Genomic DNA, 19,839 nt, shown 5'->3' on the forward strand with positions numbered 1-19,839 from the left:
ATCAACAGTCTGGGTTAAATTCTTTCTTAGGGGAAGAGTTGCATCTAAGACTTCCAAAATCATTAGTAACTGGAAAGAACATCTGTTTTCTCTTAGGGAGGTATGATAGCGTGTATCACAAAGTGCATGTGCACCTCAATAATTTATCAATCTCTCATTCATAACATTCAGACTCTATAACATCAATGGGAAAATACTGAATAAATTTAATTTTTTCTACAAGCCAGGCAGTGGACTCAGTCCTTTCCATGAATCTATTATTAAAAAATCTCCATCCAGGTAGACAAATATGTTATTTTAGTCAATGTTATTGAGGTATAACCTACATACAGTAAAACGCATCCATTTAACTCATGTAATTAAAAACAATAAATTGTGCAATTCAATGCATTTTTGTAAATGTATTGCATATATAAAACATATACCCAAGCAGTGGCCACCACAATAATGATACAGAATATCTCTATCACCAAAAAGTACTCTTTGGTGTCTCCTTTGGAACCCGTTCCTTGCCTCCACTCCAGGGCCTTGTTTTGTTGCTATAATTTTGTCTCTTCTGGAATTTCATATAAGTGTGATGGACACATGTTTTCATTTCTCTTGTGTAAATACCTAAGAGGCACATTGGAAAGCTAGGGGGTGGGGGACAAAAAGCACTTGGGGAGGTAGAAAATTATAGGTGGAAATTAAAAAAAAAAATGGGAAGAGAGAGAGAAAGGATCTCCTCAGGACCTCAGACTGGCCTCACAGAAGCCACTCTTTCCTGGAGTCATGCAACAGGTCCTGGGTGGGTTACTGCTGCCGTGCAGGTCAGGGGACCATCAACCTTCTCGGGCTGTTCGCAGGCATTTGCTGCCATCGGAGATTACAATGAACATATCAGTCTGGATGTTAACTGCTCTAAGGAGGTAGCCACTGCCATCCATGGGGCCATCATCCTGGCCATGTTTTCTGTTGTCCCCATGTGGCGAGGCTCCTGGGGGAACAAGACTGGCAAGCCCCACACTGTCCCATGCAAGGTGACCGGCCGCTGTGGCTCTGTGCTAGTTCCCCTCATCCTCATCCCCAGAGGCCCTGGCATTATCTCAGCCCCTATGCCCAAGAAGCTGATGCTGATGGCTGGCATTGAAGACTGCTACACCTCAGCCAGGAGCTGCATTGCCACGCTGGGCAACTTCACCACGGTCACTTTTGGTGCCATTCCCAAGACCTACATCTATCTCCCTCCCACCTCTGGAAGGAGACTGAGTTCACCAAGTCTCTCTATCAGGAATCCACCGACCATCTTGTAAAGATCCACACCCCGGTCTCCAGGCAGGGGTACAGCCACCACCTAGTTTTATACAAGAAAAATGAAGTGAATTAGAGCTTGTGGGGAAAAAAAAATGCAACAAAAACATATACAAAACAATAAGAGGGGCATTGGTTTCTGTAGTGGTCGTACCATATTACATTCCTAGCATGTATGAGATGCTCTTCATTCTTGCCACAATACTTGGCCTTTTGGGGCTTTCTGATTGTTGTCACTGTAGTGAGTAGGTCCCTGGATCTCAGTAGAATCTTCACTTGCATGTCTCTGATGCGGTATTCAGCTTCCATCGTGACACTCCATGATTCTCACCTGCTGGTATTCATTCATGTCTCTGTTTAGTACAATCCCATAAAAAGTAGGGATGGCCTGTGGTAACAAATAGCTATTGCAGGGGCGTCTGGGTGGCTCAGTCGGTTAAGCGTCTGACTTCAGCTCAGGTCGTGATCTTGCAGTTTGTGAGTTCAAGCCCTGCTTTGTTCTCTGCGCTGACAGCTTGAGCCTGGAGCCTGCTTTGGTTTCTGTGTCTCCCACTCTCTGCCTCTCTCTCTCTCTCTCTCTCAAAAATAAAGAAACTAAAAAACACACACACACACACACAAATAGGCTATTGCAGGTATGACCACTGAGTGATTTCTCTGATCATGGAAAACATTTTAGTTTCTTTCTTGTTCTCCCTTAGATCACTCACTCTGGGGAAAACCAGCTGCCATATTATCACGACACTCAAGCAACCCTATGGAGAAGTTTCTGTCACAAGGAACTGGGCCACTTGCCAAGAGCTGGCACTAATTTGCCAGTCACGGGAGTGAGCCATTTTGTAAGTGGATCCTCCAGTTCCAGTCAAATCTTCAGCTATATCCCTAGCTGATAACTTGACTGTAGACCCATGAGGGACACCCTGAGACCAAACCCCTCAGCTGAGGCATTCTTGGATACCTGTCCTACAGAAATTGTGTGAGGTAATAAAGGTTTACTGTTCTAAGTTTTGGGATAGTTTGTTACTCACCAATAGACAACCAGTACAGATTTTGGTACCTAAAAACAATTTTTTTTAAGCGTTTATTTATTATTAAGAGACAGAGAGAGACAGAACATGAGCATGGGAGGGGCAGAGAGAGGAGGAGACACAGAATCCGAAGCAGGCTCCAGGCTCTGAGCTGCCAGCACAGAGCCTGACACGGGAATCGCACTCGCGAACCTCCAGATCATGACCTGAGCCGAAGTCAGAAGCTTAACCGATTGAGCCACCCAGGCGCCGCTTTAAAAAAAAAAATTTTTTTTTAAATGAGGTTTTGGTACTTAAAAATGGGCTGCTGCTGTATCAAACATTCAAACTCTAGGAGTGGCTTTGTCACCAGGCAGTAGATTAAAAAATGGAAGGACTTTGAGGAAAGCATTAGTGGAAGCCTACTGATCAAACCTTGATGGCCTTGGAGGAGTCTGCCAGCAAGGGCTTATGGATAAATATGGTTGGCATAATTCTAAGATGGTTCTAAACATTCCTGCCCTGTTAATTCATACGTTTTGTACAATCACATCCCTTGAGTGTGATTAGAACCTGCTAGCGTGATGAAATATAACTTCCATGATTATGTTGCAAAAAAAAGATTTTGCATATGTAATTAAGGTCCCTAATCATTTGAATTAATCAAAAGAGAGATTATGGAGGGCAGGGGTGGGTAGGGCTGACCTCATCGTATAAGCCCTTAAAAGAGACAAACAACAGCATAAGAGGTCCTCCTGCTGGCCCCCGGGGTGGGGATGGGGCAGGTGGGGGGGGGGGGGGGGGGGGGGGGGGGGGGGGTGGGGGGGGGGGGGGGGGGGGGGGGGGGGGGGGGGGGCGGGGGGGGGGGGGTGGGGTGGGGTGGGGGTGGGGGGGTGGGGTGGGGTGGAGTGGGGGGGGGGCGGGGGGTAGTGAACCAGCATATTTTGAGATGGCCTATGGATTGTGACATGTGGCAAACAGGAGAGGACCAATGTTCTGCAGGCAGCATAGGGAAAGGTATTGGTAGAGGGAACAACAGGGGTAAGATGGGAGAGCTTGAAAGTGTATAGTCTGTGACTGGTCTAGCCAGTGGATAGAGTGACAGAAGACACCATCTGGGAGGTGAGTACCATGATAAGGAGCTGGACTATTTCACATGTGCAGCAAAAGAGTAATTTAAATCAGGAAAGTGATGTAACCATCATCGTTAGAGAATACTTCCCGTGCACCAAGAACTAAGTTGAAAACGTGCATGCGTTACCTCACTGAATCTGTAATAGTACCAAAAGAAGTTACTCTCAGTATCCCAAGTTCACAAGGGAGGAAACTCCATCTTGGAGAAGTTTTGCGCAAACCTAGTAGGCAAAGCTTGGAATTTGAAACCTTAAAGGTATGCTGGCTAATTATTTCTAGACCACACATCTAGATGAGAATAAAGAATGGTATGAACATCGATTAAAGAAAGGCAGACAAGGAGCCTGCTAAGGCTACTGCAAAGGTTTTGAGGGAAGATGCGCACTAAGAAAAATTTCAAGCCTGGCTCTGCTATGTTCCCTGTAGCTTTTGGTTGGGACTTCTGGATGTGCGCACTCGTACCACAGCGAACAGGATGAGCAATTCTGCAAATAGATAATTTAAAAAGTAAATACTATTAGATGCAGTAACTGTAAGAGGTTTAGGATGCTAATTTTTACCTGGAGTAAGGAACCTTTTAAAGCCTTTTTCTATATCTTTAATAATCGTCTGATGTTGAGTCTGTTTTATAGCAACTCAGACAAAATTGGTTCAAACTGAGCTAAGAGAAAAATTAAAAAGAACTGGAAACTAAAAGCCTCATCCCTTAAACTAGTCCCGCCCCTTCATTGCCCCGCCTTCCACCAAGCCACGCCTCTTTGGGGCTAACAGTAGCTTTCCCCAGCCTTCACCCGGTGACTCTCAGTTCCAGGATCCCGCAGCTTCATTTGCTCGCGAGAGTTTCTTCATCTAGCCGAATCACAAGGCTGCTGCAGGAAACGGAAGCAGAGAAGAGTCGCGAGACTTGGCTAGACCGCATGCCTCCCCAGACCCCTCCCCTCCCTCCCGGCGCACTTCTGGCCCAGCTTTCTCGGTTGCACGTGTAGTTGTTTTGGCTCAATCTCACGTGGCCGCGGAAGTGCCGGCGCTACAAGTCCGCCCCCAAGATGGCGGCACCCAATGAATGGGGTCGCGATCCGCTTCTGCTCAGTCTCGAAGTATAGCCTTTGCGGTGTCTGCGGGGCCATGGAGCGGCCTGGGTTCATGGCTTCGCTGGTGGTGAGTGCTGGACGGTAGGGTGGGGCGCTCGGGGTGCCAGAGTCGCTCAGTGGAGCCCGTAGTAGTTTCTGTCCCCTGGCACTTCCGGTTTCGCGCGATGACCCGTCTTCAGGTCAGTGGTCACCTGGCAGGTCCCGGAGGGAACGCCGGTTTCCTGGGCCACCGCCGGGCCTCGCGTCAAGGCTGTGCCTTTCCTACCTGGAAAACAGAAGGACACGGGGGTGGGGTGCTTGACAGTTTTCCTCAAAATGGAAAGAAAACAAAAGTTGCAATTATGTAGTGTGACCACATTCTGGAGAACTTGGGAATTAAGTATACGTAACAACAACTACCCCCCCCCCCCCCCCGCCAAAAAAAAGTACCCACAACGAAACAAAAACGCTCGCATCGCTCAGATTCTTCCTGTCCAGGACTATGTTTTTTATTTAGCTGTATTTGTTTTCACTCTCATAAAATGACCTGTTCATTCAATATATAATTAATCTGTTTATTTAAAGTGTTCTTGTAAGCTTTGGGTATATTGATAAGTGTAAATAATTACGGAGCCAATAAGATAGTAGTGTGTAGAAACCTACCAGAATTAACAGGTTTGAACATCAAAAACAACCCAAGAACCAAAACGTCTGTAATATTTTGAAGTCTCTGTTACGTTAGGTCCAGTAGGGATACCGGATACAGCAGTGAACAAGGCAGATTGGCTGCTTGTGTGTGTTTTCATTGTGGAAGAGTAGGAAGAAACAGTAAAAAACAAAAAACACAAAACACAACATTTGAAAAAGCTTCCACTGGGGTAATGGAGGCTCAGTAGAATTTCATTTAATTATTTGTTGTTGCAGGTGTTAGGGATAATATGGTGAACAAGACAGACCTCACGTGGGTCAGATGGTGGAGACAGAATAGTAAAATGTTAGCTGAGGGCTGGTTTCATAGTGTTATGGAGGATGTGCAAGGGAGTGCCTTAGCCTCACTTGTGGGATCATGTTTTAAATCTAGGTCTATTGAGACTTGTGTAAACTAGGTTTTAAGGATACAAAGAAATACACCATTTTGAAGTTTTCCACTCTAGTGAGACAGAAGTAGTAGCTTTGACAATTAAGATTCCTTTGCTGGGAACTGGGGTAAGCTCTTTACATACATTGATTTTTCAAGTTCTGACAATCAGTTAAGTCTTTTTTATTTATTTATTTATTTTTATTTTTAAAAATTATTTTTAATTTTATTTTTTAAAATTTACACCCAAATTAGCATATAGTGCAACAATGATTTCAGGAGTAGATTCCTTAGTGCCCCTTATCCATTTAGCCCATCCCCCTCCCACACCCCCTCCAGTAACCCTCAGTTTGTTCTCCATATTTATGAGTCTGTTATGTTTTGTCCCCCTCCCTGTTTTTATATTATTTTTGTTTCCCTTCCCTTATGTTCATCTGTTTTGTCTCTTAAAGTCCTCATATGAGTGAAGTCATATATTTGTCTTTCTCTGTGTGACTAATTTCAGTTAGCATAATATTCTCCAGTCCCATCCACTTAGTTGCAAATGGCAAGGTTTCATTCTTTTTGATTGCCAAGTAATACTCCATTGTCTATATATACCACATCTTCTTTATCCATTCATCCATTGATGGACATGTGGGCTCTTTCCATACTTTGACTATTGTTGGTAACACTGCTATAAACATTGGGGTGCACGTGTCCCTTTGAAACAGCACACCTGTATCCCTTGGATAATACCTAGTAGTGCCATTGCTGGGTTGTAGGGTAGTTCTGTGTTTAGGTTTTTGAGGAACCTCCATACTGTTTTCCAGAGTGCCTGCACCAGGTTGCATTCCCATGACAATCAGTTAAGTCTCATCTTAGTTTTCCAAATGAGGAACTGAGGTACAGAGAGGTTAGGTAACTTCTCCAGAGTCACACAAGTGATACCTGTTTCACGTGTGTAAGTGTCAGAGCTCAGATTCCAAGCAGGCAGCGTAACATGGGATTTCATGCTCATAAACACTCCTTGATACTCTCCCTGAAGTCAGCAGCAGTAGCTAGCCATTGCTAAAAACAGGTGAGTGCCAGAGTTAACAAATGAATGGTAGTTTTAAAATTTATTAAAATAGGATACAAAGGCCAAAAGATACTTTTTTTTTCACCGCAGTTACAGAAGGCATAATTAGGATCAATAAGTAGAAGTTTCGAGGAGGTTAGATTTCATTCCAGCTAAAGAGGAATGATTTTATTTGTTAAGCACACACAGTTTATCGGCCATGTGTTCTGTCCACCAGGCACTCTGGACACTAGCCCTTGGAGGTATGGTGGCGAACCAACCAAACTCATAAGTACCGTTTAAAAAATGAACTGAGGTGGGCTGGAGATAGAACAATATTGGAGAACCTTCTTGAGATTCTTGGAATGACCAAGAAAGCCCCCTGAGGAGGTAACATCAAGCTAAGACATGAAAGGTAGGAAAGGGAAAGACACTTTCAGGAGCAGAGGAGAAAATTGAAAGGGAGCAGTGTGAACGAAAACCCTCAGGTGGAAGGAATTGAGGATGGTAAAGTGGTGGCTACGGCCTAGTGGGTAAGGGTAGTGTGGCAGGGGGTCTTGTATCAGAGGTGAGTCTTTGTGGGCCATGGAAAGGAATTTGGATTTTTCTTTTCTTTTTTTATTTAAAAAAATTTTTTTTCCAACGTTTATTTATTTTTTTTGGGACAGAGACGGAACATGAACGGGGGAGGGGCAGAGAGAGAGGGAGACACAGAATCGGAAACAGGCTCCAGGCTCCGAGCCATCAGCCCAGAGCCTGACACGGGGCTCGAACTCACGGACTGCGAGATTGTGACCTGCCTGAAGTCGGACGCTTAACCGACTGTGCCACCCAGGCGCCCCTCTTTTCTTTTTTTTTAAATGTTTGTTTGTTTATTTTGAGAGAAAGAGCACAAGCATGAGAGAGGCAGAAAGAGAGGGAGAGAGAGGATCCCATGCTGGCTCTGAGTCATGGGCTGGGAGTCCACTGTGGGGCTCAAACTCTGGAACCATGAGCTCAAATCAAGAGTCAGATGCTTAACTGTCTGAGCCACCCAGGTGCCCCAGGACTTTGGATTTCATTTGAAGCATAATGGAAGTCATTAGAAAGTTCTATTATCAAAGTAGTTCAGCAATGGAATGGCCTCCCCCCACCCCCCCCCACCCCTGCTCAGGTTGGGAGTATCTTTGAGGTAGGCTAGGTGCTCCTGGGGGAGTTGTGTTTTGCTTGTCGCTGTGCTGCCAGGGCCTGGCATTTTGTAGGTACTCAGTCTTACTTACTGAAAGAATGAATGAGAGATAGGTGTAAATGATTGCCGGTCTTGAAGCTTAGGTTCTAAGTATTGAATGAGAATGTTAGATACGCAGTACAGAGCCTGACATGTAGCAGTCATTTAAATACTTGCTTCCTAAAGCTTCACGAGGAGGATTGAAGGGTCGTAGAGTAGAAGGGAAGAGCCCCTGGGATGTTAGTGTTCATTTGGAGCAGAGTAGGCTGTTGAGAAGGAAAAAAACCTCAGAGCACAGTGACCGATTCATACTTTTAGGAAAGCAGTTGGAACCAAGTATTAGCAACCTAAAGATGTTCATAACATTTAATTCAGTGAAGACAATAGAAAGCCACTTAAACGTGACACAAGAGAGAAGTGGTTAGGTAAACGGTAATAGATGCATTTCATGAGCGACTCATGGGCCATTAACAACAGTGCTGGTGAAGAGTGTGTGCTATAACACGGAAAATACTTGTAAAAGAAAAAAAATACAAGACTGCACGTAGATATATCTGCTCATGCCTGATTAAAACTATAAAAATAAGATCTGTTCATGAAAAAAGGACTATTGAAATTTCCCAAGATAATACAAAATAATTTTGATAATAGCATTACTTTTTCTCTAGGTTTTTTTTTTTTTTAATTTTTTTTCCACGTTTTTATTTTTTATTTTTGGGACAGAGAGAGACAGAGCATGAACGGGGGAGGGGCAGAGAGAGAGGGAGACACAGAATCGGAAACAGGCTCCAGGCTCCGAGCCATCAGCCCGGAGCCTGACGCGGGGCTCGAACTCACGGGCCGCGAGATCGTGACCTGGCTGAAGTCGGACGCTTAACCGACTGCGCCACCCAGGCGCCCCTCTCTAGGTTTTTTTTAAGATACAAAAAGTACTTTTTTTTTTTTTTTTAATAAATACCGCCCCCTGTATTACGTCTCCTTTCCTGCCTGCCTCTTCTCTCCCCTTCAGTACGTAACGATTTCACCGTCCTTGTAGTTCATGAATTCATCTGGCTTGTTACTTGAATGAGACACCCAAAACATCCTGCTGTAGTTACTGTGAACCAGTCCTCGGTTCAGGGAAAAGAAGCTTGGCAAGTGTGGGCACTGTGCAGTGTGAAGTAAAGGCGGGCGGTCCTTTGGGTGGTTGCCTGGGTTATCAAAGTAGCCTTGAGAACTGATGAGAAAAGGTATGATTATTTAATGACCTCTAAAAACTCTCGTCAGTGTTAAATGACAGACTCTTGCTGTTGATGTAAATGTGTAAGGAAATGAAAAAAATAGTAAGGCTGATATTTAACTGTAATTTACAACATGAGAGACACAGAGTTTCTTTGTGAAAGTGTGTCAGAAGGAATTTGAACAGTGCTTATTTTCTTTCTTTTAAATTTTTTTTAGCGTTTATTTATCTTTGAGAGAGACAGAGTGTGAGTGGGGGGAGGGGACACAGAATCTGAAGCAGGCTCCAGGCTCTGGGCTGTCAGCACAGACAGAGCCGGATACGGGGCTCCAACTGGGAATGGCGAGATTGTGACCTAGGCGGAAGTTGGAGACTTAATGGACTGAGCCCCGCAGGTGCCCCAAACAGTGTTTATCTTCTAGTCACATAACTTACATAGAACTAGCATCTTTGTTATGCCTCGGCAAAGTGTCACACAGCTTCGGGTCAACTTCCAACGTTTTATCCTGTGCTTTCCGTGTTAGAAAGTATGTCAGAATTCTTTGATGGGAAGACTTTTGCTGGCATCCTTTCCTCTGGGACACTTCATCCTTTTGGTGATAGCCGCTTTCCTCACTGAGGTTGATAAGTTGGCCTTTGCTAATTGCCTCTCTGCATATCTAGATTTCAGTGTTCCCACTTTTCAGTTATTTGCTGCAGTTTGATCTTTGTTGGCCTGCTCCCTCTATTGATTTTCTGCTTTTGGAAAATGTCACTCTGTTTACTGTAATATGAACCATGGTGTTGGATGTCTTGTGTTACTTGTACTTGGAATTCATGCCTCCTCTTCCTGTGTAAGGCACAGGCTGTTTCCTTGCCTGTTCTTTTATTTTTAAATTGTTTTCTTAGGTGGTTCTGAAAAAGTTCTTTCATAATACTGGTGTCTTCTCCCTGGGCCTGACCTCTGGCTGAGAACCACTGGCAGAATGTGACTTGAGGGGAATGACAGGGGTTGTGTTGCTATGGCTTCTTCGGTGGGTGAGCAAACAGTGAAAAGAGAGGATGAAGTACTGGACATACTTTGAAGGGAAGTTTTCCACGTTCTTTGCCATGTATTTTTCTTTCCTCGAAGGTTGCCTCCTAGTTTTCAATCTGGTGTAAAGGGATGTTAGTATCTTATGATGAAATATTATCTCCAGATCTATAAGGAGTTGGGAATGATGCTTCCACATTCTCTAGGTTGCTTCGTGTGACTTTTTTTCTTTTGGCATTTTAAGTCAGAGTGAGCAGATCGTTTTTGCTTGTTTTGATGTTGAGCTGTACCCTGGACACAAGTGTATTCTGAAGTTTGATCAGTCACTGGAGCCTGCAAGGTCCCCTCAGAGACCCTCGGTCATCTAGGACCACAGTTGAGAACCAGTGTTGGTGGACGCCTTTTTTCTGTGTCTCACGTACTGGGAGATGGGACCGCTTTTCCTTTCTCATTTTTCTTTAGGCCTAAGAGGGGGTTGGAGGATTGTTTTAGTATTTGATAATTGCAAAAGACTTGTTAATGTGATGTTTTGTTACCACTTCTGAAAGAAATGCTACCTGTTGAAATAAAAATTTAGTAGTGAAAATTTATATGATACAGAATTTGAGTAGCACTAATGAAATGTCAAATAGAGAAAAGGAAAAAATGCACCCAGGCCTTTTTCACCTCCACAAATCAGGCATCTTTTACCTGTTCAACGAGACATATATGTTAGCCTTTGCTCTGGTAGTGGATAAGAGTGCTTCAAACGTAAGGCCCCTGCCCTCCTGCTTTATAGTCCAGTAGGAGACAGATGTTAAAAAGAAAATGAAACAAAAATTAGCCATGCAGTCGCAAATAGTGATGAAAAGTAGCCATTTACTGAGCACTTTAACATGTGCCTGTGCACATTTTTCACAGCAAGTCTTATAGTTACAGTTTTGTATTTTTTTTTAAGTTTATTTATTTTGAGAGAGAGTGAGCGCGAGTGAGCAGGGAAGGGGCAGAGAGAGAGGGAGAGAGAATCTAAGCAGGCTCCCTATTGCCAACATGGAGCCTGATGTGGGCTCGAACTCACTAACCGTGAGATCATGACCTGAGCCAAAAAATGAGAGTTGGACCCTTAACTGAGCCACCCAGGTGCCCTTTGTATTCTGCTTCTAAAAAATTAACCCATAAATTCAAATCTAACGGTTATAAAGAAATTTGAACGTATGTATTTCTCAAGTTTTTTAGTTGATGCCGAATTGTTCCTGCCATGCATCACATGATTTGGCTTTGTGTGGAGTGTGTCCATAGGTGATTCTTGTCCAGGAGGCAGAATTTGAGGAGAAATTTAAATTCATTATTACTAATAAAAGACTTGAATTTATGTATTTTATATATGAATTTATTAAATTTAATATATGAATGTAATCTTCAATCTTTATCACCTAAGTCTTTTCATGGCCTTTAATAGTCATGTCAGAAATACTGCATCCAGGAAACTTTGAAGGATATTTATAGTAACATACTAAAAATAATAATTTTTATTTATTGATAAGTGATAAAGGCTGGCATTTTGCAGTTTTTTACTGGCGTTTCCAGCTTTTTATTATACACAAGCATGTAACAGGCTCACGTAATTGTATTTAATTCTCATTTAATCTCCCTTTTCCTCGGCTGCAGTGACTTCTTACTTGACATGTCTCTGAAGGCAAGGAAAATAAAAGCAAAAATGAGCTACTGGAACCTCATTAAGATAAAAAGCTTCTGCACAGCAAAGGGAGCACTCAGTAAAATTAAAAGGTAACCAACGGAATGGGAGAAGATATTTGCAAATGACATGTCAGATATAGGGTTAGTATCCAAAATCTGTGAAGAATTTACCAAACTCAACACCCGAGAAACAAATAATCCAGTGAAGAAATGGGCAGAAGACATGAATAGATACTTTCCCAAAGAAGACATCCAGATGGCTAACAGATGAAAAAATGCTCCACGTTGCTCATCTTCAGGGAAATACAAATCAAAACCATGTTGAGATATCACTTCACAGTGGTCATAGTGGCTAAAATTAGCAACTCAGGAAACAACTTCTATTGGAGATGATGTGGAGAAAGGGGACCACTCTTGCACTGTTGGTGGGAATGCACACTGGTGCAGCCGCTCTGGAAAACAATGTGGACATTTCTCAAAAGTTAAAAATAGAATTACCCTATGACCCAGCAATAGAACAACTAGGAATTTATCCCAAGGAAACAGGAGTGCTGATTTGTAGGGGCGCATGTACCCCAATGTTTATAGCAGCACTATTGACAATAGCCAAACTATGGAGAGAGACCAAATGTCCATCACCTAATGAATGGATAAAGAAGATGTGGTCTGTATATACAATGAAATACTACTTGGCAATGAAAAAACAATGAAATCTTGCCATGTACAACAATGTGGATGGAACTGGAGAGTACTCTGCTAAGTGAAATAAGTGAGTCAGAAAAAGACATAGATATATTTTCACTCATGTGGAATTTGAGAAACTTAGCAGAAGACCATAGGGAAAGGGAAGGAAAGATAAAAACAGAGGGAGGGAAAGCATAAGAGACTCAAATACTGAGAAAAAATGAGAGAACCAATGGGGTTGATGGGGGTGCGGGGAAAATGAGTGATGGGCATTGAGGAGGGCACTTGTTGGGATGAGCACTGGCTGTTGTATGTAAATGATGAATCATGGGAATCTACCCCGAAGCCAAGACTACACTGTGCAGACGTTAGCTAACTTGACAATAAACTGTTAAAAAAATATAATCTCAATTTTGAAAAACTCCGTGAAGTAAGGTACTATTATTTTCCCCATTTCATGTACGAAGAAATAGAAGCTTAGAGAGGGTTAAACAGCTTTCCTAAGGAGACCCAGTTGAGATTGAAGCCAGGTCTGTCTGATGTGAAAGCTGTGTTCTTAGGTGATAGTTAATCTGAAAGAATTTCTGGAGAAATTGAAGGGTACTCAAAACATTACTGTGTTCTTGAGAATAGCCTCACTAAACAAAACAACCTACGTGGCCTTTTCCTTTGGGAAGTGATGATCAGCAGAATTTCTGGAGAAGTCACCCTAAATAGATCACAAAGCTATCTGTTGAAATGGAATGCTAAGAAGTATAGTAGCAGACAGATGGCACTGGCTTTCAGCTATCACAAGTGCTCTGGCAAACCACAATTGGGACAAAGAGTGACTTTTTTTATTCTGAACATTTAATCTTTTTATAAAGTGTTTTCTCATCATCTCCCATATCCGTTTGATTCAGACCAGCAAACTAGTGCTGAAGCCCTGCTACATATGAGGCTCCGGGTTAGATACTTAGGAGAGCAAAGGTGACTGACCTGGCTTCTGTTCTGAAGGATCATAATGTCAGGTCAGATGTAATGATTACTTAGTACTGAAAGTGAAATCTAAATGGGGTTATGTAGGGGAGTCAAGGAAGTAGCATTTAATTCTCACCGGGAGCTTGGGAAGGATTTTAGGAAGCTCATGGCATTTGGTCACAGCCTTAACAGTGGATAGGATTTTGGCAGGTGTGTGTGTGTGTGTGTATGTATATGTATGGTGGCAGGGGAGTAGGTAGCCTTCTGTAAACGGGAGACAGAGGGCAAAGAGAGGACATTCCGCACTGAAAACTAAAGCAGGAGGGCAGAAGTGAGAAGTTGTAGGTCATGTTCGGGAAACAGGTTCCTGAGACTCACCAACCATAAGAGTATGCAAAATGAAGCTGGGTAGGTATGAACATGGGTAAGGGTTCTTAGTTACCTCTAAGTGCCAACTCAATACCACATGCAATCAGTGAATTAGGATTTTTTTTTTGGTGGAGCAGTATTATTTGAAATCTTTACTTTTATAAGTTTATAATGCTCATTATAAAACTGGAACAATACAAAAATTAGCAAGATGGTAAAAATACTACTCATTCCCAATCTCTTGCGACAGAGGTAATAACTTGGAGGAATTCAGTGTGTATGCTTCCAAAGTTCAAGTTAGGCATATGTATAGATCCATACACATTTCTTTGTAAGGTGAGATTATATGGCATATATGCTTCTATAGCTTATTTAATTAATGAATATAACATATTTCTGTGCCAGTGAGTTCAGATTGACTTCTTTCTTTTAAAGGTTGTGTAGTATTCTGTTACTCAGATAGAATTTATTTAACAAGATCCCAAGGATGGATCTTTAGACTACTGCCAGTTTTTTACTGTTATAAATAATTGCTGTTGTAAACCGTCTTGTATATTTATGCACTTATTTCTGTGGAAGAAATGTTTGGAAATAAAATCACAGGTCAAGGGCTTTATAAATGAAAATTTTCATTTTGCCAAATTGTCCTTCACAAGATTATAATAATTTGTTTCCCCTAATAGTGCCCATAATCATTCTTCATTTTTTTAACCTTTTTAATTTATGGGGAAATTGTTTTGATTTGTTTTATTTGATCATTAATGATAGGGAAGCACACATTCATAATTTGGTTGGCTGTTTATATTTTTCTTTTGGATATTGCATGGTCCTTTGTTTTGTAGTTTGTTTTTATTTTTATTGATTTTTTTGTAGTTTGTTTTTAATTCAGTGTACCTTTTTAAGGTTGACTTGTAGTACCTTCTAACATATGGGTAGTAACTTTTTATTAGGGCCATTGGTTCATTCATTCTTCAGATGGTTATTGAGTGCCTCATGTGCTGGTGCTGGGAACTTATTGGTAAATGGAACAGGTCTGAACCTTACAGTCTGGTGGGATCAACAGACATCACATCAGAGGTTAGATGCTCAACTATAGAACTAAAACTGTGATCAGCATGTGCAAACAAGAGGGTCTAAACCTAGACTGGGAGATTGGGGAGCATGTGTACACAGTCCTAGACATGAGGAGGGTCAGGTGACATGGAGGAAAAGAGAATCAGATGACATGGAGGAAAAGAGAGAGCAAGGGGGCGGGAAGGTGCCAAGCAATGGGCAGCAGTGGGCAGTGGTGGTAGAGCCAAGGGGGAGTTGGGGACCAGAACTTCCAGAGTTGTAGGCTGTGCGGTGATTTCGTTCTTCATCCTAAGGGCTCTTGGAAAGGTTGGGAGACTTACAGGCTGGAGAGTGGCAAGATGAGATTGAAATTTGCATTTCACAGAGATGCTGCTGCCATGAGTGTAGACAGCCCAGGAGCTCAGCAGGGAGGAGTGGTGATGGGGAAGAGAACTGGTATCCCAGGAGGGTGAAGTCGGCAGTGTCTCCTTTGTTGTGGAGAAACCCGAGGAGGGGTGTTCTCTAGGAGAGCCATGTACATGGTGTGACTGGTTCCTCCTAGCTGTGGTATAGTCCTGCGGCCAGTGATGAGTCTGCTTAGTTAAATTAGACAGGTGGTTTGGTTTTGTCCCATAGTTGAGCAGCAGTGACATTTTTCTGGTATTGTGCCGGCCTCCGTTTGAGAAATAAAGGTTTTATAGCACGTGATCTTGAATTTTTTTCAACTCTCAGTGTAATTTCCAAGCGCTCATTAGATACTTCTTCTCTACAGGCTGTCACACTTTATTAAGTTAGAGGCCTATTTTATGTTAAGTTCTCACTACATTGGTATGTTGTAGTGAGGCTTACTGGTTACATGGGTTATGTTGTGTATATTTGGATTTGGTCAGGTTCTTTTTTCTTTCAGTGTTTTTATTTATTTGATAGAGAGTGTGCACACATGAGCGTAAGCAGGGGAGGGGCAGAGAGAATCCCAAGCAGGCTCTGCTCTGTCAGCACAAAGCCCGACACAGGGCTTGATGTCATGAACTGTGACATCATGAGTGAGCCACACAGGTGCCCCGAATTTTGTCTAGTTCTTAACTTGAAGTTTTCAGTGTCAGCTACCACAGATCTTGAAACTAATCGTTTGCCTGATAACCTTTTTGATAAATGATCATAAATAAAACAATTTCTCTGACTAAAGAATGAAAGAATTTAATAGAGTTCTTTATATTCAACTGATATTGGCATGGGCATTTTGTACATAATTTTTTTTTTTTTTTTTTAGTTTTATTTATTTTTGAGAGAGACAGAGACAGTGTGAGTGGAGGAGGGGTAGAGAGGAAGAATCCCAAACAGGCTCTGTGCTATCAGAGGCTTGAACTTGTGATAGGAGGCTTGAACTTGTGAAACCGTGAGATCATGACCTGAGCTGAAACCAAGAGTTGGATGCCTACCCAGCTGATTCACCCAGGCACCCCTTGTACATAATTATGTACAAAACAGTATTAATGTGAAGTTATAAGCACTCCCTAAAGTTTTTATTTAAATTTTAAATCTGTTGCTGTGTGGCTAAATACATAGGTATTTTTATTTTATTTTTTTCTATTTTCTGTTAGCTGTTTTGTTTTTTTTCAGTCCCATGAATTTAAATGACATTTGACTTATAGAAGTTTGAAATCTCCAGAAGCAATTAGTAACTTTTGATTCATGTTTTACTAGCTAAACAAATTGAATCTGGTTATTTTATTCTCTGAAGATAAGAATTCTGATGAAAGAAGCATTAGAGAATCAATGCATGCAGAGTAGCCAAATAGATTGAAAGACTAATTAACTTACTGATTAAAACTTAGCAGTAGATGGCAAGCATCTCTCCGAACCCTCTCCTAGGATTAAAGAGAAAATCAGAATGAAGTCGAGAATGTTTTTAAAGAATCTAGTCTGAGCAGACATTCCCACCAGGATTTTCGTTTTCCTTGTGTTTTAAGAAAATGAAGAACATGCAAAATATTTTGTTTATGTACTGAATCTTAAAAAAGCCTTTAAAAATAATTGAGAAGAAAGTTGGAAGAGATTGGCTCCTTTTTCACTGGCCTACGTTACTTATGAACATACTCCTATGACTTAGAAAAGGCCACCTTTATTTCCAGAAAGAAAGCCCAGCTTTTTGTCATCCTTTTCCTGCCTCTCGTGGTTTTCTTCTGGCACTTCTCTGTAATGTGTTAGTGACCTCATTTTAGGTCATTTGCAGAGCAGACCTTCATGATCTACGAGATTCAGTCATGTTCCTCAGGCTGATCATATAGTACAGTATTAATGTTTATGGTAATGAGCTTATCTGTTTCTCTTAAAATAATTTTTAATAATTTACCTCTGCTAGTTAATGACTGGATTTCTCATGAGAGTAATTTCATTTTTGCAGTGAACTCTTTATTGGTTTTATGGTGAGTGGTAAGTAGAGCAGACAGTGTTTATTATGTCCTGAGGTTTGTACCATCTGAGCATTTCGTATACCCAAAGGATGGAAAAACTCATCATTTTGAATTTTGCCTGTATGTTTGAATAATACTGATTTTTCTTTTCCTGCATCTTAGTTTTTAATGTATAGTTTTTTTTAAAGTATATTTCTACCTTCTGATAGGTAATCTATCCATGTGGTTCAAAATCTGGAGGATAAGAAAAGTTAATGATTCGTTTTAAAAATTACTATGTAGCAACCGTATTGAAAGTCTTTTTTTCCTCCTTGTAATTCTTCTGTCTGCCCATGGGAAACAGGTTTCGATTCACATTTTAAAAAAATGTTTATTTTGAGACAAAGAGTGTGAGTAGGGCAGGGACAGAGAGAGAGTGGGGGGGAGAGAGAATCCTAAGCAGGCTCTGTACTGTCAGTGCATAGCTCGACGTGGGGCTCGACCCCATGACCCTGGGATCAGGACCTGAGCCAAAATCAAGAGTCGGACGCTTCACCAACTGAGCCACCCAGATGCCCCTGATTCACATTTTTAAATGATGCCCTAAGACTTTGTGTATTGACCTTTGACTCTGTACTTGAGTTGATATTTTACCTAAAATTGTTTTCCTGAATTTCTTTTTGCTTTGACTAAGTTGTAACCAGTTTTAAAAAAAATAAATTCTACATATACTCCACTGTAATCATTAGGTGAAAACTTAGTTTTTAAAGTGCACCTTTCTAAAGCAACATGATGTCTCTTGGGAGATGACTAGTTGGGACCTGGTTTTAATATTCTCTAGGAATTTAGCTCCCCCGCCCTGCTTTTATTTACTTAATTAAAAAATTATCAAGGAATTTTTAAATATAAAGGAGAGAGAATACTACGGGAATCCTTAGATGTGTGAATCTTAAAATAACAGATCTAGTTCCCAAGGACCATTACCTATTTATTTATTAGACAGCGAGAGCAAGCGAGCAGGGCAGAGGGGCAGACAGGGAGAGAAAAAGAAAAGCAGGCTCTCCACACTTAGTGCATAGCCCGATGCAGGGCTCGATCCCATCCTGAGCCTAAATCAAGAGTCCAATGCTCAACTGACTGAGCCACCCAGGCACCTCCCCATTACCTATTTTAAAATGACAGTCTCCCCCCAAAAGTCTTACTTCGGTTTTACTACTCATTTATTAAAAAGACAAAAATATAAATTTGGTCTGATATGGAAAGATCAGCAAGATAAATTACGTGATAAAAGTAAGGTGTGGTGCACTGCCTATTGTATATACCTTTTTCAAAAAAAAGGAAAATATATATTCGTGTTTGCTTGTATATACCTAAAGTAACTTCAGAAGGATCCAATAAGCAAACAGCAGAAGTGGGTATCTGAGTTATTAGACAAGGGAAGGAGGCTTTGGACTCTTAACCTTTCTGAGATTGTTTGCTTGTTTACTTTTTGAACCGTGTGAAAGTATTGAAAATGAATTTAAATTTGATTTTAAAAATAAAAAAAATATTGGGGCGCCTGGGTGGCGCAGTCGGTTGGGCGTCCGACTTCAGCCAGGTCACGATCTCGCGGTCCGGGAGTTCGAGCCCCGCGTCAGGCTCTGGGCTGATGGCTCAGAGGCTGGAGCCTGTTTCCGATTCTGTGTCTCCCTCTCTCTCTGCCCCTCCCCCGTTCATGCTCTGTCTCTCTCTGTCCCAAAAATAAATAAACGTTGAAAAAAAATTAAAAAAAAAAAATAAAAAAATATTGAAAAATTACAAGTTAAGAATATAGCACAATAATCATTATTTCCCCAGGAAAATTTATAAATTCAGGTAGAAGGTCTTTTGTTTGACTATACCAAATAAGTTGTGGATCAACAGGTATGAAAAATGTGCTTTAAAGATTACCTTTTTCTTATCCCTACCCCCCAAATGGCAGGGTAACCTTTGATTGTAACCTTATTTTCCTTTCTCTCTCTCTCTTTTTTTTTTTAAAGGCTGGTGGGGTAGCAGGTGTGTCTGTTGACTTGATATTATACCCTCTGGATACCATTAAAACCAGGCTGCAGAGTCCACAAGGATTTAATAAGGCTGGTGGTTTTCGTGGAATATATGCTGGCGTTCCCTCTGCTGCTATTGGATCTTTTCCTAATGGTAAAATTTATGTTGATATTCTTGTCCCTGCTAGAAAGCCAACATAATGAGGTTTATTTTCCGGATGGTATGCGGTGTCACCCTGTGTAGAATCACTCATGTGTTGTAGCTTATCTTCTGAATTTGTTTTCCATTCATTAACTCATTGCTTTTGAATCGCTAGTGTGAGATCCTGTTCCACTCTACTTGTAATAGAAGTACAATGGTTTTTAAATGTTTTTTCCTGTTAAAATCCCCAGTTAGAAGCTTGAAAATGTTACTCTAATATTGGTTGTCATACCGTAGAGTAGTGGTTCTCAACCTTGCCTGCGTATTGGAATCTCTTGGGAAGCTTTAAAAAATACTGATGCCTATGTCACCCCGGTAAATTTAATTGGTCTGGGTTTTGCCTGGGTATCAGGAGGCTTAGTAGCTTCCTAGGTGATTCCAATGTGAAGCTGAGTTTAATAACTACTGCCTTGGAGATTCTTTT

General features: G+C 41.5%; 1 protein-coding gene, 1 non-coding gene and 1 pseudogene across 12 annotated transcripts in view; all 3 read left to right on the plus strand.

Moving 5' to 3' along the window:
* Window positions 1–383: 383 nt before the first annotated feature.
* On the plus strand, window positions 384–1,468 carry LOC101087388 (annotated as a pseudogene).
* On the plus strand, window positions 654–782 carry LOC111559636. Its single transcript, XR_002740760.2, has one exon. It is a non-coding gene; the product is annotated as a small nucleolar RNA SNORA64/SNORA10 family (small nucleolar RNA).
* A 2,747-nt stretch (window positions 1,469–4,215) lies between the features above and the next one.
* SLC25A26 (solute carrier family 25 member 26) overlaps window positions 4,216–19,839 on the plus strand; it is a 138,287-nt gene continuing 122,663 nt past the window's right edge. For 2 of the 11 annotated variants that reach the window (XM_045051832.1, XR_006593880.1), the window contains exons 1-2: window positions 4,243–4,589; window positions 19,211–19,367. In XM_045051832.1, the coding sequence (XP_044907767.1) occupies window positions 4,491–4,589; window positions 19,211–19,367 (256 nt within the window). In that variant the 5' untranslated portion in view covers window positions 4,243–4,490. Of the gene's footprint in view, window positions 4,590–12,483; window positions 12,503–19,210; window positions 19,368–19,839 lie in introns of those variants that run through there. The other 9 variants (XM_045051837.1, XM_045051835.1, XM_045051836.1 and 6 more) reach the window with 9 other exon arrangements.

The sequence above is a fragment of the Felis catus genome, chromosome A2, assembly GCF_018350175.1.
Source record: "Felis catus isolate Fca126 chromosome A2, F.catus_Fca126_mat1.0, whole genome shotgun sequence".
NCBI lineage: Eukaryota > Metazoa > Chordata > Mammalia > Carnivora > Felidae > Felis > Felis catus.